Source organism: Pleurodeles waltl, chromosome 12, assembly GCF_031143425.1.
Source record: "Pleurodeles waltl isolate 20211129_DDA chromosome 12, aPleWal1.hap1.20221129, whole genome shotgun sequence".
Classification (NCBI taxonomy): Eukaryota; Metazoa; Chordata; class Amphibia; order Caudata; family Salamandridae; genus Pleurodeles; species Pleurodeles waltl.
The window spans coordinates 560,650,177-560,676,528 of record NC_090451.1 but is presented as its reverse complement, the minus strand read 5'-3'; the positions used below and the strand labels follow the sequence as shown (position 1 = coordinate 560,676,528).

The 26,352-nt window shown below is 43.1% G+C and overlaps 1 protein-coding gene across 4 annotated transcripts in view; it reads right to left on the bottom strand.

Moving 5' to 3' along the window:
- Nucleotides 1-26,352, bottom strand: part of ZDHHC1 (zinc finger DHHC-type containing 1) — a 698,520-nt gene that overhangs the window by 618,656 nt on the left and 53,512 nt on the right. For all 4 annotated transcript variants that reach the window (XM_069217653.1, XM_069217652.1, XM_069217654.1 and 1 more), the window contains exon 3: nucleotides 6,494-6,669. In XM_069217653.1, coding sequence (XP_069073754.1) covers nucleotides 6,494-6,669 — 176 coding nt within the window. The remainder of the gene's footprint in view (nucleotides 1-6,493; nucleotides 6,670-26,352) is intronic.

Sequence of the window (26,352 nt, the reverse complement as noted above, 5' to 3'; positions counted from 1 at the left end):
GACTGGCAGTGGTGCAGATTTACCAGCTTGATAAGACTTAAATACTAATGGTGTGTTCAAAGCAACCACTCCAAAGTCCATTGGTTCAATACTCTGGTTACCACCGACCAATCTGATTTCTTCTTATGCAAGAAGCAAGCACATTTAACTTTGAGGCTTTCAAAATTAGCTGTTCACATATGTTCTAGAACTGTGGCGGTACCCTTATTGTACTCGTGAAAATGTTTACCACGTTTAAGAAGATCACCACCTTTGCAACATAACTTGTTCAGCAAATCATAGTTCTGTATAATCTAACTTTCCAAAATAACCAGCTTGGAAGTGGTCATGAACGAGGTGAAAGTGTCAGTAAATACTGAAAACCTACTTATACACATCTTTCTTGTGCACCTTCTACAGATGTATCCATAGGGGAATGCCAAAATCTACTTCCAAGAGTTGTGCCAGTTGGTTAATATGCCCAACAAAAACTCCAAAGTGTAAAATCTTTGACTTTACCTGCTTTTATATCAATAAGGTAATTGAAGGCACTTGGAACTTAACATGGTTTATTACTATGTCAGTTCAAAATACGTTCCAACAAAAGCCTTGCCAATAACCTAGTAACTACTAAATGTAAAGTACACTTGGGTGGGTTTTTTTTTTCCATTAGGTTGCCACTTGTACTATTTTTCAGGACACAAATTATATTTTTTACTCTTAAGCAGAAATTTTGTAAAGTGCTTTTGTTTGTCATTTTGGTTTGCTCATGCTTTTCAGCATCAGTGAACTGCAAACAGTAGGTGTTTTGCTTATTCTGCAGTTTCATGGTAAGGATTACATTGTTTGCCACGTAAAGGAACCCATTCATTAACCCTCTTTCCCCCCGAAACTTGTAGCCCAATTATATTTTCTAATGTCTTTACTCTGAGAACTGTTTCCATTTTAAACATTTGCTATTTGAATCCTCGTGTATTTCAAGGAACTGCAATGTAAAAGAACACACACTTCTTTCAAAGTCATTTGTAAACATGTAACACCTACAACACCTGAAGATTCAGGTGCGAGTAGTACAGATGAAACATATGCAGGCGTTTTGGGAGTAGCATCATTTTAATGAAGGCGGCCTCCTTCATCTTGAGTGGAATAGTATTTTACCCAATGTGGATTCTCGAACAGCACCTAGAGGACTTTGTGACTTAATGTTTGTGATCATGTGTAGAAGCGTGGTGACAATTACCATTGGGGCAGATACACATTTGCAACTTAGGGTGTTTATTCTGTGCAGTGTGTATCAGGGAACGCAGGATGGTATAAAACCACTTACACAAGTAAGTCAGGATGATCTCTATCAATCAACCCAGTCTTGAAAGTGGTCTTCTAGGGCAACTGTCAGTGTTTCTGGTCAGCAAGATATGTGAGCTAACTTCTGCACGGGCAGAAACGATGATTAGAATATATAATTGTCATGCATTGTCAACTGTGCCACATGAATAGTAATACTGCATGAGGAATACATTTTAAAGACCGCTGTTCAGAGTACATGTCTTTCCTGGTCTTCTAAAACCCTTATATCGATACAAAGAGGCAGAAAAATAGACAGATATCATGGTTAAACATTCGTATTTAATGTTTACCAGTGGCTTCATAGATCACATTTCACAAAAGTGGTCTAACTGAATATTTTCCATAATTCCAAGGGCTGAATTAATTTGCAGGATATATAGATTCCCTATACAAGAACGTTAAACACAGCATTGTGTCTTCCTTTCAGTGCTGGTAAAAATAAGCAAATAAAATAAATACTTTCACAATGACAGTGCTGCTCCTAGACCATTAGTCTGCATACCCGACAGGCTCGCGCTTACAGGCCCATCTTTAATGCAAGCATCTACCAATGAAGCCTCTTCAGTGTGTGAAAATAAAGATAGTAAACCGAACCCTGTCAGCAACAAGTTACACCATCCTACATTGCACTGTACTTTTTTTCAATAAGACTTTGTTACACCAACACTATAGTGTCAATCTATTACAAATTAAAATCACATTTTAAAATGCATGCTTTGAGTTTCCTTATAATGTACATTGCATTTAAAATTCAATTTATAGTAACACATTGTGGCATAGATACATTATAAATATTAGTACATTATCGCCAAAGGAAAAGTTACTTACCTTTGGTTATTTTGTCAGATCAGGTATGACAGTATTTCGATTTCCAATTTGAAACTTTTTATAGTTGGAGAAAAGAGTTCATTCGACAGACTGGGTGAGATGGTAGGATTGTGGGGAATCTGCAGTTACATAGGTTATCCACCAAAAATAAATCTGACCTTGCACACCCGATGGTCCCTGGTATGACTGATGTAAAAGATCAATGCCCTTTTGGGGTGCAAAATATGGAACCTCTCCTCCTCTTTGGAGATATGAGGTGGAATAAAGAATTCCACAAAGGTGGCTGAACTTCCAACAACAAAAGGCATCAAAACTTATGGTAAAAACGCTGGTCTAATGCAGAACACCAGTTTGTCCAGAGAGAAGGTGATATGTGGTGGGTGAACAGACAAAGGTAGTAGATCACTCATACAACTAGCTGAGGTTATAGTTATGAGAAAGACTGTTAACAGTACCCACAGCAAGTCCTTCCTACGCTAAAAACAGCACAAAAAGCAAAACATTTGACAACTTTTCCTATAATGGGTCTGTATGGTAGCAATTACACCAATTCGCATAATCTACAGATTTTGTAGGTCGAAACCTAGCCTCTAGAATGGCATCTACTATTCCGGGGGGCTGGATGTTCAGGGGTTTGGGGCAAAGATTGAATGTGGACGTGTAAACTGTGCAGGCCTGGGTGCAGGACATTGTCCTGCTGTTGCAATAGATGATGTTCTCAAAGAGGTAGTCTGATGGGAGGACGGATGCTCATGCCCAGAGGTTCCATGCACCATCCTCTCATGGTCCATTCCAGACCCACTAGGATAACTTGGGACAGATATCTGTTCACTTTTTTCATAACAATGTGCAGGAGATACAAAGGTGGGACGGCATACAGAAGTCAAGGAGACCCAGTCTAGGTAGAATAAGCCAAAGAAAGACCTCCGTTTTGGAAACTCCAATGTGCAACACCATTGACAATGCAAGTTCTCAGTGGGGCCAAATAGACTGAGACAGGGTTCCTCCTATTGCTGGAAGACGCCTGCACCACACATCTGGGTGTAGCTGCTATTTGTGATCCACTAGGCATCACTGTCTGAGTTCATCCACCCTGGCATTTAGAGATCCTGTAGTTTTCTGTCGAACCAGAATGTGGTTGGACCAGCTGGGCCAAACGCCTTGGAGGTTGTAACTTCAGCGGAGGTTATGTTAGGTTCATCTCGAGTTAGTTAGGTTTCTCCTACGATGTTGGAGGCATCGGAACCAGCATCAGTGCACCTAGGAACAACGAGGAGCGCGGGGCTGAGTTTGAGATCAGACTGGATTCGGTCCTGGAGTCAGAGTGGGCCCCACAGCAAGATCAAGAGGCGCAGATGGCATCAAGGACGGCTCCACCAATGGTAGCCCAACTGGAAGACTACTCAGGTCCAGAGGGAGACGAAGATACGCAACAGAGCTTTTTCAAAGCCTTTACTTGTTGCATAATAGCCAATGCACTAGGGTTCTAAGGTGGCATTAGTATCATTTGTGGAATTGTTTCTTCAGTAGGTGACCTGGACAGAGACCAAGAGACTTTTTGACACCCATCAAAATTCTCTAGTCAAGAGTGGCAGGACAAGGTAGAATCCTGCTTCAACTTGTTTATTTTTAGATTTGGGCTTATATGACAACTTGGAATGTGAGGAGGTTGATTCACAAGAATGAACTCAAGAACAGAACACGTCAGCATCCTCAACTTTGACCTGCAGCGGGCGTTGCGGACCTTCTGATGGTTTTTGGTGACGTAAAGATTCACTTTGCATTATGCAATTGCTTTAGTAACATCGCGCACAGTCCACGCAAGACGTGGAGTAGTACAATGACCACAGGCACCAGAGAATACCTGGTGAGGGTCTGTCACAACCATCTGCTTGTCACAGTCCCTACAAGGTTTACATTCAGTTTTTGGTGGGTGCATGTTCCCTTGCATACTGTCAAATACATTTTTTTAAAAAGCTTGTCAAAGAAGAGAAAAAGGTTGGAAGCAAGCTTTTGGATTGTGTCTGAAGGAACTGCTGTTAGGTGCAGAGGTGGTGCTTATAGGGGGCCCGCGTCACTTTTGTGGCAGAACAGAGTTAACGCAGAGATGCACGACACCCCCACTGGCCCACAGGAGTAATGCTGAGAAAATGGATGATGCTCAAATGCTCTGCATCTTAGCAAAGAATATTGGACTCAATTAGTGACTTATAAACAATAAAAAATACATAACAAGTAGTGTATAATATGGGCCTATATTGCCATCTCCAGATTCAGTTGACATTTACATACATAGCCACACACACATATAGATTTTTTTTTTACTAAACAAAACAGTCATAACTTTTGTTTCACCTTTTTTTCCTGTGAATCTATGTTTTTTTTCTTCATATTCAAATTTGAGCATACACCCAACCTCCTCAGCAACCTGTAGCCCAACAGCCATGTTCTGCACTGCCTTGGTCATGCACAGCGGTAGGGCTAACTGCAAGGCCTGGCCTCCAACCACACCCTGAGCTCAACCCTCTTGTGGCTGGCCAACCTTGTCGCTGCCGCCCAGCCATCTGGTGCACAACCAGGGGTTTGATCAGAGGGCCTGACCGGCTGTGTCCAACCTTCCGTCATCCACAGCTGGGCATTGGAAAGGCAGCACGCTCACTGGCCCAGGCCTGAGCCAAACACCCCCACAGGCTCCAAATCTCCCACTGCACACAGCCTTCATCAGTGTGCCCTCATGGGCTCGACCTGTGCTCAGCCCACTGCAGGTGGCTATCCCTTGCTGGGCACTGCCTGGGCCTGCACAATAAGGGCTTGGAGAAGGGAATACATATTCCGTTGGTCGCAGCACGCCTGGTTCTGCAGCAGAACGGAAAGAAACCCAATGATGAAGCATGCCACCAAGAGGTAACCCTGGTGGGCGAGGGTTTTTCCAACAAAAAAAACTTTTTTTTCTGTGGAGGTTTTCCCTTCTGGGTTGGGTCTCTTAATATGTTTATTGAATCTTTAAGGAGGATAGACCCTCCCCCTCAACCCTCCTTCTCCCCCCTTTGTTTAGTTTAGAAATATATATACATATATGTTCACAGAAAAAAACAAAGGTTAAAGTGATGTTACAGTTAAAAGTTTAATGCAGACTGAACGAAAGATTTAGTTGCTCAAGATCAAATCCTCAACCAGGAATCTTCACATATCATGCTTATCCCAGTTTCCCATATGTCTATATATGTTGGTTTCGGTGACCGACATTTTTGGTGAACACTGTTTCAGGATCACCCAAGAAAAAACGTTTTAAAATCATTTGACAATGGTACGTACCCAACCCTTGCCCACTTACATGGAACGTTCAGTTTGGCAGGTGTGTGCAGAGGGGGAGATGAGTAGAGAGGGACAATTATGCATATTTGGTGGTCCTGCCATCTGGACATTCTGGAAACTGAAACGAACTAAACTTATAGAGGCTGTTGACCTCTCCCTTCACCTTCTAACAGTATTCCTAGGAGATACTCTATAATGATAGGGCGTATCCGTTGACCACCCATATGGGCAAGTTACTCACTTATAAACTTCTGGCAGCTTGCCTAACTATTGCCCAATCAAGGAAAATAACCTAACTTCCTCTATGAACATGTAGCAGGCTAAACTATGGATAATGTTTGTAATGCAGAAAATGAAGGATGGACATTGTGAAAGATCAAATGAGGAAATTTGAAAGGACACAGGCTCTCTTCTGTACCTACCTCAAAAGCAGAGGCTGCCACGGAGGAGGGCCAAGGCACAGATTGGGTCTGTGTCTGCCAATCACATCAGCTGCATCCACGGGTGTAGATAATGTAAAATAAGACTAAAATCAGAGCTAATGTTTTACTACGCCATAAGATGCAGACTATATTCTCACAGATAAAAGGCAACCTTACTTCTCACCTTGACTTTTGTGTGTGAAAAACATGATATTTTATTTCTCATTGTTTGCCTAAATGAGGCTCGAAGTGCTATTACTTTTTGCTTGGTCTCTCCTGTACACAAACGGACTTAACTTCAGTGCTTACTTTATTCAGAACTTTAAGTGTCTGCTAAAGATGGGACGAAATAAAACATTACTTTTTCCCCTTCTCCTTCAACCAAGCTCCTCTTTACAATTGGCACATCTTCGAAATCCCTTTAGTGTACCACTCCACTGAACTCAGGCTTGTGTTTTCATTCCTCTTGGTGGGCCAAGGGTGGGGGTTGCCTAAAACAGGCTGAAGTTGGCAAGGAAGAGGACATAGTGGAGTTCACTCTCTTCAACGTCATCAAACAGCCAAACAAAAAAAACCTTACGAGCTAGGCTTTTCGTACTTACACGTCCACTTCGCACAAACAGCAGTGAAAATTTTCGATAACATGGGCGTGTTTGCTACGATCGAACACAGGCATACGCTGGGGCCGGTTCTTGCCACGGACATTGTCATCTGCAGGATCAATAGAAATGGCAGCAAGATGGACTACTAAATGAAACAAAAACATCACACCGGTACACTGAAGGCGCACAGTTAAGGAATATAATTCTTTAAAAAAACATTACCTAAGGGAAAGCAGAGTTCTGTCACTTGTTCTGTAACAACAAAATTATTTTAAAAAAATTATCAGGCATCCAAACTTAGTGATAGCATGCGCACAGCACGCCGTTGGTCTATAATGAGCCACTTTCCATCGTGATATACAAGTTCGTCCTGTAAAACTCAGACTGCTGTTTCATGACATTTACACCAATTCATTTAATTGCATTTATATGTCATTAATTACCCTGAATAGGAAGAGACAAGAATTAGCATGTGGTATGCACAAGCACAGTGACGGGGATAAGAGCTAGTACCAATGAGCTGCCTGTGTTGATGGGCACACGCAACGCAGAGTGGTCTTTAGTCAATGCTATACGTTCAGCTATTGGGGCATGCACCAAGGTCAGACAGGACAGGACAAGAGGAGGTAGAAATCAAACCTCCAAACACCACCACAAATAAGTCACCCTTAAGTGGCTTTGGAATGTAGGTTACTAAGATGACTTCAGAAATGTTTATTGAAAGTACATACGAACTAAATGTCATCACAAAAGGAAAGAAAAAAGTAACAAAAGTATTCATAGTATGCTTTCCATACAGAGGCAAGAGTTAAATCTGTTCAGGCTCTTCTGAAAGTATGGCAACATGAATGGTTGCATGTGGCTAACACAGTAGAGGGTATTAACTTCCAGATGTATTGTACATATCAAAACATAGTTAGAGAGAAAAACTTAAATAGAAAAAGAAAAAAGAAAAAGGCATACAACAAGAGACACCACTGTACCGATTAAAGCTAACAGTGTTTAGGTATGTTGTAATGTCAGTGACCTACATATTGGGTAAGCATAGGTATGGAATGTGAAAGAACTATATGCAAGACGAACAAATAACTAAACAGTGATTTAATTCTGTCATGATATTCGTCTGTTCCATAAAGGGTAGATGATTCAAATCCAGGGGTGTAGTTGTGCTAAAATTAGTTCTGCACCTTTAATATATCGAAGTTATTCCCATCAAGTATGAAAAGAGACCTTTCCCAGATCGTTCAAATTGTGGAATCATTTTGTGTGCTAATGTAAACATCAAATTCATTAAAAGTGAACCAAGGTTCAAGTTTATTCATGTTTACACAAGTCTTTAAAACAATAACAAAAAAACATTTCTAGACATAAAATAATACACCGCTTCCATCACTACCTCCACTCCAAACCCCCCTCACAACCCTAAAAACCCTGCAGTCTAAACTTCTCAACCGACTAATCCTCCAAGTCACTCTAAAGTACTACTATCAACACTGCATTATGTACAACTTTGAGCCAGATTTCATGGGCGCAATATTTCTAGTCCAAACATGCTCTTAAATACGTTAAAAGGGCACATGCAAAATCAAAAGATTCCATGTTTATCAAAAGTGCAAGTGCTTCAGTTCGGTGTCGGTCATTTTATGAAAAGCGGTTTTAAAAAACACACAATGAATCCTATGAAAGTGCAAGCCATCTAATAAAAAATGAACATTAACATTTTGAAATCCCAGTCCACATGAACAGTTATTCCCTGCATCCAAAAGTGCATTAAACGTCTCTGATCTTAAATATCGCACATTCAGAACCCCCCAGAATTTTAAAAGTAATAAGCATAAGTGGACATTAGCAAAGGCAGCTATATATAGAAACCCCTTAGATTGTCCCAAGATCCCATCATATAGTTTGCTAAGGGTTTACCCTTTACATACTCAAAGTCATATGTCTAGATTATTTTTTTGAAGGCCCCTTTCAATTCTATTTTTGAGAGGTGGGAGGCCTCTGCCAATTTAACGTTTTCTAATTGAAGGGCTGAAGCAATTTTCCTTATTCTAGACCTAGCCTGCACCACCCTTCTTAACCCACTATTCAGAATTTCCTTTGCACATAACAGCTATACCTTTTGGGTCACAGAAATCCATAATTTGTCCCAGAACCTCAAGGAAGATTTATAGGCCAGAAAATCCCACGCCTGCAAAAATTCCCTTCCAATCTTATCGCCGGGTCCATAACACATTTGGGCAGCCCAAACATCTTTTTCAAGCATGTGCCCTCACCCTTCTCCCATCTTGTCTCATAGCTTAAGGCTGGTAGCTTGGCACCATAAAGTCACTGGGAGGGCACCTCTGCAGTAAAGGCAGTTAATGGTGAAGCCCATGAGGGGCCACCACCAAAAGAGTAGATATTACATTTGTGCAATTTCCTCTGAAGGCCCACTTAGGTCAAATCTAAAATAGCCAAATCATGTGAAGGAGGCATGAAATATTTCTTCTCACACCGCACTCCAACAGCCCCCCCCCCCCCTCCATTTTCAGCAAAAAGTCATTAGTGTTAGCGAAGATGCTAGGAAGAGAGAAAACAGCATGGGGGGCTAGGAAACATCCCTGCCTCAACCCACTGCCCCATTTAAATCAAGCTCCATTTGGGCCCAGTTCTGTGAATGTATTTCTTGGAGTATTGCTAATAAGCAAGAGGGAATAGAAAGTTGCAGCAGCCTTCTTCCACAAAATGCAACGATCCACTAAATCAAATGGGGAGCTAAAATCAACAAAACCGCAATACAATTTCCCTGTTGCTTCAATCGCCTTTTTCACCAGCGTCCATAAGCTAAAACAATGGTCGCGTGTAGAATGCCCTTTCTTGAAGCCTCCCTGTTCCATGGGGACAATATCATTACCCTCACTCCAGTTCTTTATGTAAATAAGAAGAAACTTTGAGTACAATTCTGCATCTATATCAAGGAGGCTTTTCAAGCGTAAATTACCGGGATCATTTGTCTCCCTTTTTTATGAGTAGGTTTAATTATATCGGCTTTCCAGCTTGGGTGGAAAACCCCTGTCTTTGTTATAGATATAAAGATTTTTGAGTAGAAAGATGCCCACCAAACAGAACTAGACTTTATTACAATTGCAGGTAGGTTATCGGGACCAGCTGCCTTTGTTAATTTGAGGGTGGCTATCAGTTTTACTAAGGACTGAAATGAGAAGGTCTCCAGGGTCTTCTCCCCTAGTAGGGGGCAGGCTTCTTTCACTAGTACCACTCTTTCTTTATAGATATTACTTAAGCAAGTAACTCATGTGTTTTCTGGAACCGTGAACCTCACTGTGGGAGCTAACCTTGTGCACCCTCGCTGAACTAGCTGCCAGAATTTATTCTGGAGAGTGCAAATCATTAGATCCCAATTAGACTGATGAAAACCCTGCTTCTTTGCCCTTATCAACGCATCATACTCCTTTCTTATACTTTTACGTTCTTTTTTCCTTGTGTTTTCACGTGAAAAATGCTTTGCCCTTACTGCTTTCTCCAGCATCTTTCTAGCTGTTAGGCACTCATTATCAAACCAGACCTGCTTTAACCCCCTAGTTTTACTGGACTATCTCTTTTTTTCCCCCAATAGTTACATAACCTAGCTAGGGGCATCAGACATTCGACTACCTCTGAGATGGTTGCAGATTACCAAGTAATTATATTCGAGGCCAATTCCACAGCAGGTCCCATGTCATGGGTAACTTGGTATTGCAATAAAAGAGACATATATCTCTCATAGACTCTTGTCGACAAGAGTTTAGGAAAGGATACTTCCATCTGAATCACCCGCTCTCTTAAATCTGGGACCGCACACACCGTCTTTAAGGTCCTGATGACCGCTCCCCCATAACCTTTGCACCTCGAAGCTTGGGCAAATAATAAAAAACCATGCCTGTCTGAACATGTAAGTTATCGGGCATCTCTGTTTGCCAGGCACGTATGTTTATGCTGCTGGGGTGTCCCCAGAAAATCTCCCATTCAAATTAACAAAGCCTAACTTACTTTGTTGGACGGCAGTGTGCCGGCACACACACCGGCATACCTTCCACCACAGCAGTTGACACTCCTGCAGGGAGTAGCCACTCCTAGGCCTGCCACCTGCTACCAGCATGGAGGGAATGTGGCCCTTCACATAAAAAAACAAGCTCTGCCACTCCGCCTCTGAAAAAAGTAGCATGGGGCTACACTACTTGGTGGCACCCAATCACTGCAAGGTGTGTAGCTGGCAGCCACACTGATGCCGCCGCCCCCTCTCCCGCTGCTCTCACCCTTCACTACAATGGTGCTTGGTGGTCAAACAAAAGAGATCAATAGGAAAAGGAAGGAAGAAAGAAAGAAACTAAAGAAATTAAGGGATAAACAAACCGCCATGAAAATTTTGCTAGATGTAAATCATACTTAGTTGGAGTATATTCTGGGAACTTTGCACTTTGGACACCATAACTCTCCTACTAAGAGGATTGGAGGCCCCCCTGAGAGCTCTATCAAAGTCAGCAGCTCTAACTGGAAAGCCTCAAGCATTTCCTTCTGGGACGCCTATTGATGTACATAGACAATAATAACTAGCAAGTTATTGCTTGGATAGCGGTCATCATACAAGTTTAAATGACATGCCAAAAGTCAGTCGCTATTTGCTGATTCTACTCTTTCTCCTTTACTGCACTTAGTAGATCCAAAAGCCATCAGCCCACCCTTTAGGTGCCATGACCCCTCTTTAGCTCCCCTTTTTACAAATTGCATAAATCCACTCAGGCTGGTTAGGCCACCAACCAGGTCTCCTGAAAGCAAATGACCTAATTATCCTTCCAGATCCGTGTTAGATCAGGTTTTCCATTAAAATTATCCAACCCATGCACATTTCACGAAAACAAAGTTGACGGGTGAGGGATAACTACCTTGGGAGATTTATTTAAGGTTTTGCCTTTCTAACCACCTTTCTTACCATTATGTTGCCACAGGTGCCAGCTACCAGCCCACCTATAGTACCAGCTTCCCACTAGCTTTGGTCTTTTTGACACATACACAGTTTACTGCACCACCCTCTGCACCATAGCCACCTCATCTAAACCAGCAGGCTGGGGGGATACAGGACTTACGAGTGTGGGCATACAAAATGTAATTGCCTTTAGTTCGCCTAAGATGTCCTTAATTATAAGCACCTCCGCTCCCAAGGCCTCACTTGTAGCAACGGATGATTCAAGCAATCCATGCAGGGACTTCTGCATTAATAGGAGGATGTCCAGCATCAGGGAGGGACCAGTCAGTAATGATTCGAGGTTTGCTCTAGAGGTTACCAAGGACCCTGGGTCCCCACCATGGAGAGACACATCGGACACATTTGCCTTAGCTGTTGCTGCTCCCCTAGGCAGTCCTGTCTCAAACATTACCGGGTGTTTTCTACTGCTCACTTTCATTTTTACCTCAGAACCTTCCATTGCCCCCGACTCCTCTAATGAGCTTACTAAACAAAGTTCTACCCGACAAACCAAACAGGGAGATGAAAAAAGTTGGGGGCAGCAACTCATGGTTCTCTACTAGGTCCAAGGCCTCTTTTCCCAAGGGATCTAATAACTCCTTAAATCCATCCAATGGTGATGCCTCCTGCACCACCGTCCCCGTAGCTGATCATGCTGCAGGCTTAAAATGTTTCTCTACAAAATTCTTGATTTCACACTGCCAGAGATTTTGTGCAGGATTGCACAATTCCAGATACTAATAAATTTCAAGAGATGCAAAACTTGCTCCTCCCTGACAGAGGTGAAGTGAGTTCTGGAGCTGGGGTATCTCTAGCATCAATCACATTAGCAGAGGAGGGACTGAGAGAGCGTAGAATAAATAATATATACTCAAATGAAATGCTTATATCACTGTATAACAATGCTACATAGAAAACAATAATAATAGCGGGTTTGCTTAAACGTGCACTTGAATAGTGACCATGGTGAGTGGCCACCAATGTATACGCAAACTAATGATGAGTAAAATTGTTTATGTTATGATTAATCAAGATTATATTAACATTTATGTTACTGCATTTATATTAAAAATCTTTATAGGCCTTAAGTTAGCGTGAGCTGTGGGTTTTAGCTGCCCAGCTCTCATTTAAATGCATTTTTCTGTTTTTCCAGTGTGCCGACTCGCAAAGGGCCATGACCCTGCAAATATTTTTTTCTTCAACTTGGAAGATGAATGTATCTATGTTGATTCCGTTCCCAAGCGCATATTTGGTGCCTTGGTTTAAGATTTGTATACAAATTGAAACAAATGTAGATGAATGTAATATACAAGGTCATTTAGACCGCTGGACAATGGATCTGCTGACCCGAAAAGACGTGCCAAGGAATGAAGTAACACCGGACGTGCCACCTCCGAAGATGTCAATTACGAAGACCAATAGAAGTGTTATGAATTAAATGTGGGGTGACAATTGGAATTACCCAATGTTTAATTTGATAGGTTAAAGATAGTGGGGTATAGTAAATGTCCAATAGAATTTTGGGGGAATGTACTACGGAAAAGAGATAAAAACCCATGTCACAGAAGGGTCATTAGAACTAGGTAGGGAATGCTATTGATTTTATCCAGAAACTCTGTCACTCTGTTCGGTGACTTTGAGACTTATTAAAACCATCTCCACCCACAGACTGCACATTTTACCCTTCTCCTCCTTACGAGGGATGTGTTCCTATGTCCTTTAGTTGAACTTAGACTGATGACGTTTTGACTAATGTCCTGAAGACGAAGACTGATCCTGTGTGGGTAATTATGACAATGCAATTTGTAATTTGTCTGTTTGCTTTTCCTTTCTAGGTACCAACTTCTCCTTTTGATAGAGACCATAGCTAGATGTTTTCCAAATTGGTGTTCTAAATTGTTTTGCATGAAGCCCAACATGCTAATGCTAATTAGTGGTTAGAACAGGAGTTCACTTAAACTGACGCAAATAGACAAATGACTGACTTCATGCTATGTTGAATTGATGTGTGTTCAGAGCTCTGTTATCTTAATCTATGTTTACGCCGTGTTACGTTCTAATATTTGTGATTCTCGCATTAATGAAATCTTATCACAGTTGCCACATTGTGGCTATGCTATTATGCTTCTTGGTATTAAGATTAACCCTTTTGCTCGTAGATTGTAATTAATAGGGAATAAAATTCATAAAATTCTATTAAAAGGTGTGGTTATTCATGACTGAAAGGTCATGGTTACGTCGTCTATTTGATTAATGTCTTTGACCAAAGTGAAGTGTATTCTTGTGATAAATATTGATGACATTATTGATATATTGATTGACATATTGATCAGTTATGTCGTCCTACGGTGTCTCTCAACTGGGTCACAAGATTAATTGGCCTAAAACGAGTCCTAATGTGTAATAAATTAACATAAAAGGATGGGTTAGCAGTTCTGGTAGCAGAGGATGGTTTTGCCCTTGGGGGCCCTAGGACGGTGAATCATTGTTTAATTTGTTTTTCTGTGATAAAGCAAATTGGAGGTATGATGGGTTGCTAAGTTCACCATGACTTTCCCAGGATCTCGGAGCCTGCCTAAGTGAGTTGGGAATTGTCTCAGCGGCATAATGTGTGTCTTATAGGGTTTTTTGCGCTTGCTCAGCTTACGCCTTTTGCAGGTGATTGTGAAATCTGTGTGTATTTAGGTTAGGTAAATGTTGTCTTAGTAGGAGTGGGCGTACTCCGCAGTATGAGAGTAGGGAAGTCGGCGTACTTCATATGAGTGCGGTGCTTGGTGCTCAAAATTATCCACGTGGTTGGTTGTTTATGTACGGACCTGTTGTGGTCTAAGACTCCGGAGTATATTGACAAGTGTAGGAGACACTTGAGTTTATGTTGTAATCTGTGCGGTTTAATAGGTCAATCGGACGTGGTTGACAAGTCAAGTTTGAGTCGAAATGTATGTGTGAAACCTTCGATGGAGATTTGGCAAGTTCTAAAGTGGACTATGACGAACCATTGACAAGTCGAAAGAATTTGCGGGTAGAATTCTGCTTGCGTATGCGGGAGCTGAGAAGGAGAAAGCAGCGGCCGAGGCTTCAAGTGAAATCTCTGTAAAGTTCTGAAGCAAATGTGTTACCCTTCCTGTAGTAAACCGGCAGATTTGTGTTGTCATTTAAGGTGCTCTCAATAATTTTGCTTTAGTTTGTGTGAATTCAGTGAGGAGCAGACGAGCTGCAAGACTTTGTCAGCTGCAGTGTGTGAGTGTGACGTCAGTGGTGCCGCGCTGAGATAGGTCAGTTGTCGAGAGGGGTCGCACACGGATTGGCTGCCGTCCGTGAGAGGCAATAGGCTGAGAAAGGTGGGTGAAGAGTGTCCTGGGAACTAAGTCACTTTCTGATTAAATACAAATAAAAGAAAATTGCAAAATGAATTTTGTCAAGGCATTCAAGAGCGCTCTGAAAGGAGACGCATATATTATGGCAACTGATGGGGAGCCTACACCGCCAGAGGGTACTCCAGCTTACATGGTTATGGAAGAGAAGGGTGTTGCGCCTTGCTTATGGATGAAACAGTGGTGCAAATTAAAAGAGAAGGAGGGATGTTTCGCGTTCCCAGAGCATGGGACATTCAATACGAAGGTGCTGGAGAACTTAAGGTGGATGTTAAGTACACAAAAACCACCTCCGAGGCCAGCTCAATATGAGGCTTTAGCAATTTGGGACCTGATGGCTCTTAAACATAGACAAGAAAGGTTTCAGAGAAGACTGAAACGGGCAGAAAAATTGTATGCAGAGGCTAGGTGGGATAATGAGAACAAAATGTGGAGACGGGGAATTGTAGATGGATTAAAATTGTTCCCAGCGAGAAGAGAGACAGGGAAAGAAAGCCTCCTGTAAAATAGATAAAGACTCTAATAAATCAAAAGAGAATAAAAGACCTTGGGAAGAGGAAGATGATTCAGATGATGAGGAATTCATGGACAGATTATTACATGATCACCCGCCACCTTATGCGGTGAGCGATAGCACGCCAATCTCTAGCATGGATCCTGGGAACCAGATGCAGGAGAAGGGAGTTGCTGATATGGTACAGACTAGTGATACGACTTCGATACAGAATGGTGTCAGTGTACCCACTGCACCAGACATGCAGATACAGTTGCAACCTCCACCACAGATACAGAGAATTTATCCAGACGTCCCAATACTTGAGACTACTACGAATCTGATAGTGCTGCCAGACCTGATATATACGAAATCAAGGTTAGTACAGATTGAGTCAACTCAGAAATTGCTGTCCCAGCCGCAACCACAATTGATACCAGGGTATAACCCGGTGGTTGGTCCTCCATTAGTGCCTGTCCCGGGTACTTTGGAACAGACCTATGGAGTTACTGCTCCACGGAGTTTGGGACCAGGTCAGACACCTGCTGCCATATCGTTACCAATTACTGTCGGTCCACCAGTGCCATTGTATGCACAAGGCAAAACTGGCGTATGTGATCAGGGAGTAATGACCCAAGATGTGATAAGAGGAGGGTTTATAGGAACTCCCCAGATAATGGCCCAAGGAGCACAAGCCGTTGAAAAGCGGAGGTCCTTAATAGACCTTAGCCCAGTGGGAGCACCCTTGGAAGCATGGAGTCAAGCAGGGCTAGGGGTTTTAACTCCACAGACAATGAGTATGAATGCCTCACAGTCACCAATGATACATGCAGGGAACATTTTGCTGCAGGGTTTTACAGTGCAACAGCTGAACGAAGGGCTAGAAAAGACTTATACTTCGTAAAAGACTACGGTGACTGCAGTGGAACCGGAAAAGGAAAGGCAAGATGATTACCTAAATCTTGTAAGACTAGGGGCAGAAGCTGCTGAATTAGTGGAAGGTACGATGGGAGTAAATAGATTGGAGTCATACACGGAAGCAGAACTGAGATTTCTATGCCCCAAGATTACTAAAGAAGTGGGCAAGGTGCACCAGAGATTAGCAAACCTGGCAGATAAATACAATATTGATATTGAAAATACTAAACATTTGAAAAGGAGGTATAGATCAGACTGATTCGAAAGGTTTTGAGCACATGAGGTCTGCTGGAATGAAGGCGCATTTAAAAGAATTGCTGCAGAGTGCGCAAATTTGGGGTGCATTAGAAAAATGGGAAGGCAGATGTGCAAAGAAAAGAGATAAGGAAAACGGTGACAGTCCAGGGTCGAGTCAAGCCAAAGCCTCACCTGATACAGAATCAGTAAAAATACTACCCATGAGAGAAACAGCTGGTGGTGTCTTAGTTCATGTACCATGGTCCAGAGGAGACATTCTATCCTTTACTAATGATTATCCCAGATTGAGGGAGAAACCGATTGAGGGGTATCAGCAGACAGACAGGTCTGTGAAACTTGCGAAGTGTCTCTGGGAAGACTTGAATACCTTGTTTGAGATCATTGTTCCGCCTGATTTGTGGCTCGAGTGCAAGAGAGGGGTAGATTGGCCGACGAAGGAGCCGGCAAGGGATAAGGTGACCGGAGCACCCTCTGAAGAGGTGATGAAGTACTATCATAAGGTGATTGAGTTTTTGAAACAAAAGGTGTCGCCAAAGGTAACTGATTGGCAGAAGATTGACCGGACCTCACAAGAAGTTAAGGAATCAGTACATGCTTACTATGAGAGATTGTTAAAGGCATTCAAACACTACAGTGGTACTGAGACTATTGAGCCGAAGGACATGAACCATCTTGTGTTTAGATTCGTTGAAGAGCTGAGACCAGAAGTTAGCCAGATGATTAAGAATCAATTGATTTGTTGGCAAGCAAAGCCAATTGAAGAAGTATTGCAGTTTGCGAAATACTGTAGTGATGAGATTGAGCTGAAGCAGAAAAAGCTGAAAGAGAAAGTGATGGTGATGCAGATAAGGGCTGCACAGGCAGGAATACAGGGAGTTCAGCAGATGATACAACAGCAACCGCAAATGAATGGTGTGTTTCAGGCACGGCCGAGGCCTTGTGAATCGCGGTTCAGACTTGAATACCGTTGTGGTTCAAAATGACATACAAGGGGCGAAAAAGATGTCACCATGTCACGCGTGCGGGGGCGTGGGGCACTGGAAACGGGAAGTGCCCGAATGTGGTGCAGGATGGTGTTGTTCAGCAAAGCACTAATGTCGGTACATTGCAAAATGTGAGAGTTCCAAAACTGAGACATCAAAACCCGAATTTTCAAAATAACCTGGTACAGATGCAAGGGGTACAGCCCATGCAGCAGATGCAAATGCCGCGTTTCCAGCCAGCGCAATTGCAACCAGTACAACAGCAGGTTCCCATGGTACCTAGACAGCAAATGCAATTACCAATGGCTCCGATGGGACAGCAACAGGTGATGCTTCCTCAACAGGTCACAGGTCAGGTAATGAATCAAAATAATACAGTACAGCAATTCCCATTACGAGGCGAAAATGGCATGAATGGAGAGTGGTCAGATGACAGCTCAGATACCGAACAGTGCAGGCTTGCAGCATCCTTAGAGGTGGATCAGAGGGGTCCCTATGTGGAAGGAAAGGTGATGGGCTATAAAGTCTCATTTTTGGTTGATACCAGAGCTACACGCTCTACAGTCAGAAGTGCGGAGGTTCCAAAACTACCACTTTCGGGGCGTACCATAAGGGTAGTCGGAGTAGCAAACCAGTATCTGACAAACGCGATTACAGATCCAGTACAGGTTGAGATCGGCAACTTCCAGGGGCTACATAGGTTCGTAGTTTGTGATTCAAGTCCAGTATCCCTACTGGGAAGGGACTTACTGTGCAAAACAAAATGTTCGATTACCTGTTCCAATGACGGAATCGAAGTGCAGACAAATAGTGACGATGAGGGAGATGAAGGTCAGTTTTCAGAGGAAGAGACAGGAACGGCAAATGAGGATTATCCTTTAATTACGTTGTTCCCAATGCTTACCATGATTGATTTACCTGTCAAGTTACAGGGGATGGTGACAGAGAAAGTGTGGGATCTGACAGGAAAGGAAGTGGGACTAATAAAAGGCATGGAACCAGTTAAAGTACAAGTAAAGCCAAATGCAGTGTTTCCTCAGGTGCCACAATATCATATGGCACAAGATGTTCTTATTGAAGTGTCACAGATACTTGCAGATTTTCGGAGACAAGGAGTCCTGAAAGAGGTTTTGAGCAGTCCATGCAACTCTCCAATAATGGGTTTGAAAAAGCCCTGTGGGAAAGTTCGAATTGTGCAGGACTTGAGGAAAATAAATGAGATTGTGGTAAAATGTTGCCCCATAGTGCCCAATCCAGCAGTGATCATGTTTCAGGTCCCATGTGATAATGAGTGGTTCACAGTTATAGACCTGTCACAAGCCTTCTTTTCGATACCTCTTCATGAGGACAGCCAATTTTTGTTCAGCTTCAAATTCCTGGATAAGGTGTACAGTTGGTGCAGAATTCCTCAAGGGTTTTCTGAATCACCGTCCATCTTTAACCAGATATTGAAAAAGGATTTGGAATCCTTAGTACTGCCTTTTAACTCGACTCTAGTGCAGTACATGGATGATTTGCTGATTGCATCCAAAACAAGGGATAACTGTAAATACGATACCATTGCTTTACTGAATCATTTGGGAAAGAATGACACAAGGTGTCACCCAAGAAGTTGCAGTACTGTCAGAAAGAGGTGAAATACTTAGGACATCTAATCGAAAGAGGGTCCAGGAGAATATCAAAAGAAAGAATAACAGCCATTTTGCAAATGAACCCTCCAACGACAAAAAGGGATATCAGGATGTATTTGGGAATGGTGGGCTGCTGTCGCCAGTGATACCAAACTTCTCGATCATCTCAAAACCTTTGATAAAACTGATAGGCAAAGAGATCAAGGATGAGCCATATACCATAGCTTTGTCCAAAGAAGAGCTTGAGTCGTTCATGGAATTGAGAGAGTGCATGTGCAGGGCACCAGTGTTAGGTATGCCAGATTATACGAAGCCTTTTCTACTGTTTTGTCATGAACGTGATGCTTGTTCTTTGTCTGTCTTGACACAGGTCCATGGAGGTGCAAATCGCCCTGTAGCATATTTTTCAGCTACCTTGAACCCAGTCGAAGCAGCCTTACCGGGTTGTTTGCGCGCAGTTGCAGCAGTTGGTCAGAGCCTTACACAGTGTGAAGGCATAGTCATGGGATATCCCCCAACAGTAATGGTTCCACATTCAGTTGAAATTTTGTTGACTCGAACCAAAACCCAGCACATGACAAATGCCCGTCTTACTAAGTATGAGACAATCATACTGGGGTCACCAAATGTTTCGCTAAAACGATGTACTGTATTGAACCCGGCAACTTTACTTCCTGCTGAGAATACTGAAATTAACAACGAGGAAGAATTTGAACATGACTGTCTGGAGGTAACGGAATTATGTACCAAACCACGACCAGATATTCAGGACACACAGCTGAAAGAAAATGAATGTATCATGTTTGTCGATGGGTCCTGTTTAAGAGATTCTGTAGTAACACTGAGAGCTGGTTACCCTGTATGTACCATAGCTGGTATCACTGAAGCTTCCTGGCTCGAGAAAGTGTTTTCAGCACAAGTGGCAGAATTAATTGCCCTTACTAAAGCATGCCACGCAGCTGTGAACCTGAGAGTCACTATCTACACTGACAGCAGATATGGATTCTGGATTGTACATGATTTCGGCCAATTGTGGTCACAGAGAGGTTTCATGACCTCTTCTGGTTCTCCTGTGAAAAATGGTGAACAAATAAAGGATTTGTTACATACAATTCAGTTATCTCTTGAAATTGCCGTGGTGAAATGCAATGCTCATGTTGTCACAAGATTGTGTGTCCATGGGAAACGGTTATGCAGATCAAGTCGCAAGGTTTTGCACATTGAACTGTATATCTTGCATGGAACAGTGGGAATTGTTACAGCAAACTGAAAATGACCTGTGTCTGAACCTTGCATTAAGGATGGTTGATACCCTAGATGAGTTCAAAACATTACAAAGTCGTGCTAGCAAGGAGGAAAAACGTTCCTGGCAAAGAATGCAATGTGTACAGAGGGCAGATGATTTGTGGGTCTCAGAAGAAGGGAAATTAGTCTTGCCAAACAGCCTTATGTCTCAGTTTGCCAGGCTATATCACGGACAGGCTCACCTTGGCAGAGATGCAATGATCAGGTCATTTAAAATCGATTGGTTCAACCCAAAGTTCAGACATGCCGTAGAGGTTACCTGTCACAGGTGCATCATCTGTCAACAGATGAACGCTGGAAAAGGAACTGTGGTAACTTTGAGCCACATTGGGAGAGCTGGTGGTCCGTTCAGCATTTCATTGAAATGCCTGTTTGTGGAGGATTGAAGTACGTGTTAGTGATTGTGTGTGTTTTCAGTCACTGGATTGAAGCCTACCCCACACGTAGGAATGACAGTTGCAAAGCTGCTACTTAGGGAACTAATACCAAGGTTTGGGTTTCCGGTCTCTATAGAGTCAGATAGGGGCAGACACTTCGACAATGAGGTGATTAAACTCCTGTGTGCCGCACTAGACATCGAACAAAAGCTGCATTGTAGCTACCGCCCTGAAGCATCAGGACTAGTAGAGCAAATGAATGGTACTCTGAAATCAAGAATGGCAAAGATGTGCGCAGCTACCAATATGAAATGGCCAGATGCATTGCCCTTAGTGCTGATGTCAATGAGGAACACCCCTGATAAGAAAACAGGACTATCCCCCCATGAGATCCTCATGGGCAGAGCTATGAGGTTGCCAGCAGTACCTGCGAATGCTCCAGTGAATATCACAGATGATATGGTGTTGGACTACTGCAAGGTTTGGCTGATGTGATTCGCTCTTTCTCTCACCAGGTAGAGGCTAACACATTGCCACCGACTGGAGATCCAGGCCACACCCTACAAGCCGGTGACTGGGTGGTTGTCAAGAAGCACGTGAGCAAATCGTGTTTGGAGCCACGCTGGAAAGGGCCGTATCAAGTAATCTTGACGACAACCACTGCTGTGAAATGTGCAGGCGTTCCAAACTGGATACATGCCAGTCACACAAAGGTAACGTGTCCAGCTGATGAGGAACTTGAAGTTTCCGGCACAACAGTTCCAGGAAGAGAAGTCTCAGGGCCAGAAAACAACCAAGAAGGAACTGAGACTGCAGGAGAGCCCACTGAGAACAGCATCGTCCCTCAAACAGTGAATGAGTTCGAGAGAGGTGACAGAGTGCCTATCTCAATAGAGGCTGCAGGAGAACTAAGTCAAGGAGAGGTTCTCCCAGAAGTAGACGGATACGGGTTAGAACTGGAACCCGTTACAATCAAGGAGAAGAAGAAGAAGAAGGAGAAATAATAGAAAGAGATCAGAGTGTGCCAACATCCCCTGAGCCAGTTGCAGGTCCATCAAGTGAAAACACCATATCACAAGAGGAGGGTGCTGCCCATCGTCCTGAAAAGACATATCGGAATAAGATGCATAAGGGTGATAACTGGCCAGAGAAACCACTCTTAAGCATAAGAAGCATACCAGATGAAACAATAATAGAGGAAACTGATACATCCTGAGTGGAAGACCTAAGTGAAGGAGAACAGCAAGGTGAACGAAGGTTGAAAAGAAAGAGTTGCAAACAGAAGATATACAGGTCCTGAATGGGCGTATGCAACAACATCTGAATGGCAACAAGAATTCCTAGCATTCTGTTTTGATCGAGAAGTACCAGGCCAATACTACGGTACCTGAACTAATTCAAAGGAAAGACTTGGTTAAAATCGAAATTGAAAACTGAGAAAAGAGACTTATAAATTACCGAATGTGACATTAGAACCGGATTCGACTTTGAAAAACCTGATTATGACAAGCTGCTAACCTGATTTGACAAAGGGGTCCTGGAGCGAGTGAAAACGCTGTAAATACACGCAAAGAGCAAAAGAGAAAGGTTCTATATCACTCCCAAGTTGATTGTTATTCTGCTATCTGATTCTATACAGACATGGCTTATAATAGAGGTAGTAACAAGGGAAGTAATGAGTGTGGTTGGTTAAGCCTTATAATAGGTATTGTGTGTGCGATAATAATTGTGGGAGTGATTGTGGGAATGCCGTGGTTGGAGAAAAAGACTATTAATGCTACTTCAAAACCTGAAACTACAACACTAACACCGTGGGAAAGATTTGAGCAGGATGCAAGACACTTGCATGAGAGAACTAATTCAAAAGGGGAACTTTCTACTAACGTCTTCTATCGCTTGCTGAATGAATATGTGGAGACCATGGATGCGAAAGACTGTTATGTGTGTACCAAGATTCCTTCATCTGTGCAAGAGGGGGTTACCTACCATACCCTTCCTCTAACTTACGGTATTAGCTGTAGTTTACTACTAACCAAATTCTATAATCAAGAGCATGTGCAATACTTTTATTCAAATTTGGATGTTATGTTTTCTTTTGTGCCTGTGATAGAATTCCTGAACAAGTTAGCTAAGGAACATGATATAAAAATAGTTAGAGGATTCTTTGAGCCGATGCTTACATTTGGGACTGCTTATGCACATCGCAATAATCTGACTTGCTTACTATCACCTGTAGAGAAAAGCTTCTTAGATCACACTGATGATAGACGGAAAGCATTGAAAGAAAGATTAGAAAAAGGATTAGAGAAACGCACATATGCAAATGATTATGCTTACACCGCAATCAAAACGCAAGGCAAACTAGCTATAGATGCATTACATGTAGGTAGGCTTTGTATAAATGGCCAAAATCTGAGCAGGACAATTTGTTTTTGGGAACGAGTGAATGTAGACATGTGTTTTTGTTTCAGAGTAAGTGGACATTTATGTTGAATGGACAGGATCCAGCGGTCCCTGGGATCTATTACATCTGTGGACTTAATGCTTATTACCATCTCCCTAGGGGATGGTATGGGACATGTTATTTGGGAATAGTTTTCCCAACGATTTACCAGATTGATGACTTAAAACAGATACCTAAAACGTCTGAATTACACCATCCTAGGCAAAAACGAGAATCAGTGGCTGCTGTCATTGGTGATATATTTGGAGCTATAATCCCTTCAGTAGGGGTTATCTTGAATTCTATGAAGATTCAAAAGTTGTCTACTATTGTGGATAACATGCTGACAAATTTTACAGGGGCTATACGCCTGATGGATACTGAACTTGCTACAGAAAGAGCTATGACTCTTCAAAATCGGCTTGCTTTAGACATTCTTTTAGCAAAGAGTGGAGGGGTCTGCAAGATGCTCAACGAGCGCCATTGTTGCTCATTCATTCCGGACAATAGAAAAAAGATTAGAGGTATTCTTACTAACCTAACTAAAAATAGTGCAGATTTGAAGGAACCTGGAGTTTGGGAGAAATTTGGAAAAGGAATTGCCAGAGTAGGGAGCTGGTTTACCAACATTTGGAATGGGGTACTTGCTAAAATACTAATGGGTCTATTAATTGTTCTGGCCTGTCTGCACACTCCCCAAGTTGTGCCTCACGTGACCATTCAGTGTTGAGGCCCTCTCCCGGCACCCCGGCAACAGAGGGGTTACACTGGCGCTACCCTGACTCGCAACACCCAGGTCAGTCTACCCCTGGCAGTCTCACCATTTCAGGAATAGGAGGCACTACTACACTTTCCCAGACATGTGAGCCGACTGTACCAGAGGCACCCCGATTTAGGACACAAACCCACTTCCTGTGAAGAGTTCTCTGTGGTGCCTGTTTGGCAATGTGCGCGGGGGATACAGCACCCTCCTCTGCTGAGGCTAGCTGCGGTGCATCAAACTACAGCATCTAGCCTTCTATTAACTGGAAGCAAGCCCCCCTCAATCAGCATGATGGGCAAGGGAAAGAGGCAGCCCAAATTACACTTTGAGGACAAACATTCGGCCGCAAGGTAGCCCACCAGCGACTTCCCACCTGACCCTGGAGCTGCAATAGGGGAGGATGATACCAGCATTAAGACAGTACTGCTGTACATGCAGAAAAGCCTAACCTCAATTGACACGAAGCTGGATAATCTCACCTCACAAGCTGACCACTTCCCTAAACAAGCATGACAAATGGCTTACCACTGAAGAGTCACTAGAGGCCCGGTCCTGGCACACAGTCTTCGCATTGTGGGGATTTTGGAATCATCCAATACAAGAAATACGTCAGAATAGATAGAATCCTTCCTCACCGGATTCTCACAGATGCTCACGGTTGAGCGAGGCCATCACTCTCTGGGCCCCAGGAGTCCCACCATGGTCCATCATTGCTTAACTGCTGAACTACAGGGACCGTAACGGTGCACTACAGATGGCACAAGTGAACCACTTGCCTAACATGTTGTGCCTTGACATACCTGCTTCAAACAGAGTGCCTTCTCCTGGCGTCCTCTGAAATACTGGACCCTCCTTTTATGAGCGAGACACAGGCTGCAATTCTTACTTACTTTCAGGATAACAAAACCTCAGTCAACTTCGGGGTCAAGGCCTGGGAGGCGCTTAAAGCATATATCTGCGAGAGCTGCATTGCTAAGCAATATGGAATGCGGAAAACGCTACACACTAATCTTGACAGACTGGAAATGGCGCTACTTGAACTGGAAATACCTTACATACTTGCACCCTGGTCTCACACCCTGATGGAGCTTAGGACCAAATTATCAGAATTCACAGACTTTGCTGATCTAGAGCTCAAGCACTCAAACAAGTACCTGGTGGTCTGTGCATATAGTGAGGCAGAGAGGACAAGCAGATCCCTGGCTTACTTGCTGCAGGTTCCCACATCACTGTTGGGCATTCTTCAGCTAGATACGGATAGGGTGATGATGACATTTTGGGCAAATGAGTCTCAAAAAGAAGTGTGCCTCTATACTTCCTGCGTCTCCAGATCCGAGGAGTACACAGATTATTTTGAGGTCACTACAGTGATTGCCAACCTTCATACTTGCAAGGCTCCGAGAGGGGGAGGGGGAATCTCCCCTCTGAATTCCACAAGGTATATGCTTTTAATTTCACCTCTTCTTACTCGAAAACTACGAGGAAGCATTGCAAACTTGCTTCCTTCTCCAGTCCCTCTATGAGTCCATACTGATTACTCTCCAAAAGCTAAATAAACCACCTTCGCATGTGGACACTTACACCCCACTTTCTCTTATAAACACAGATGTGAAAATATTGCAGAAAATCCTTGCAAATCGGCTATTGCTACTCCTGAACCTGGTGCTATCAGGCCAGGTTCGGCCCAGGTAGATCCGTGTCCCGCAATCTCTATATGCTTTTGGCTCTGTTACATCAGCTTCAGCCAGATCTTGACACTGTAACCGTTTTCTTTTAGAAGTCACAAAAGCCTTAGACTTTTGGAGTGTGGGAACCTCTTTACGTTGTTGGCCAGGGCAGGACACCCCCCCAAAAAAAAAAAAATTATGAATCTAGTACGACTGCTATACTCTGGCCCTGCCACCAAAATAAGCCTAAACAGGCTTCTCTCTGACCTCTGCCCCGTCAAGAGGAGCACGCACACCAGGGCTGCCACCCCCACTCCCCTGCCTTATGCTCTACCCTCCGAAATCCCTGGCATCTGCTTTCTCCAGTTGCAAGGTCATCATAGCCTCATGTTTACCCCACAGAATCTAGTGGTTTCCCTATATGCCGATGACATAACCCTACAACGACCAGCCCAGAACCCCAGTCCAGTCATCAGGGAATTCACATTCTTTAAGGCATTGTCCGGCATTACAATTAATTGGAACAAATCCACCATCTTCCCTCCGAACCCAGCCACACCCGCCAGGGAGCTGGATTTCCTTTTGCCCTCGACCTCCATATCCCTGAATTATATGGGTATCTGGGTCAATAGATATAGTTCTGCA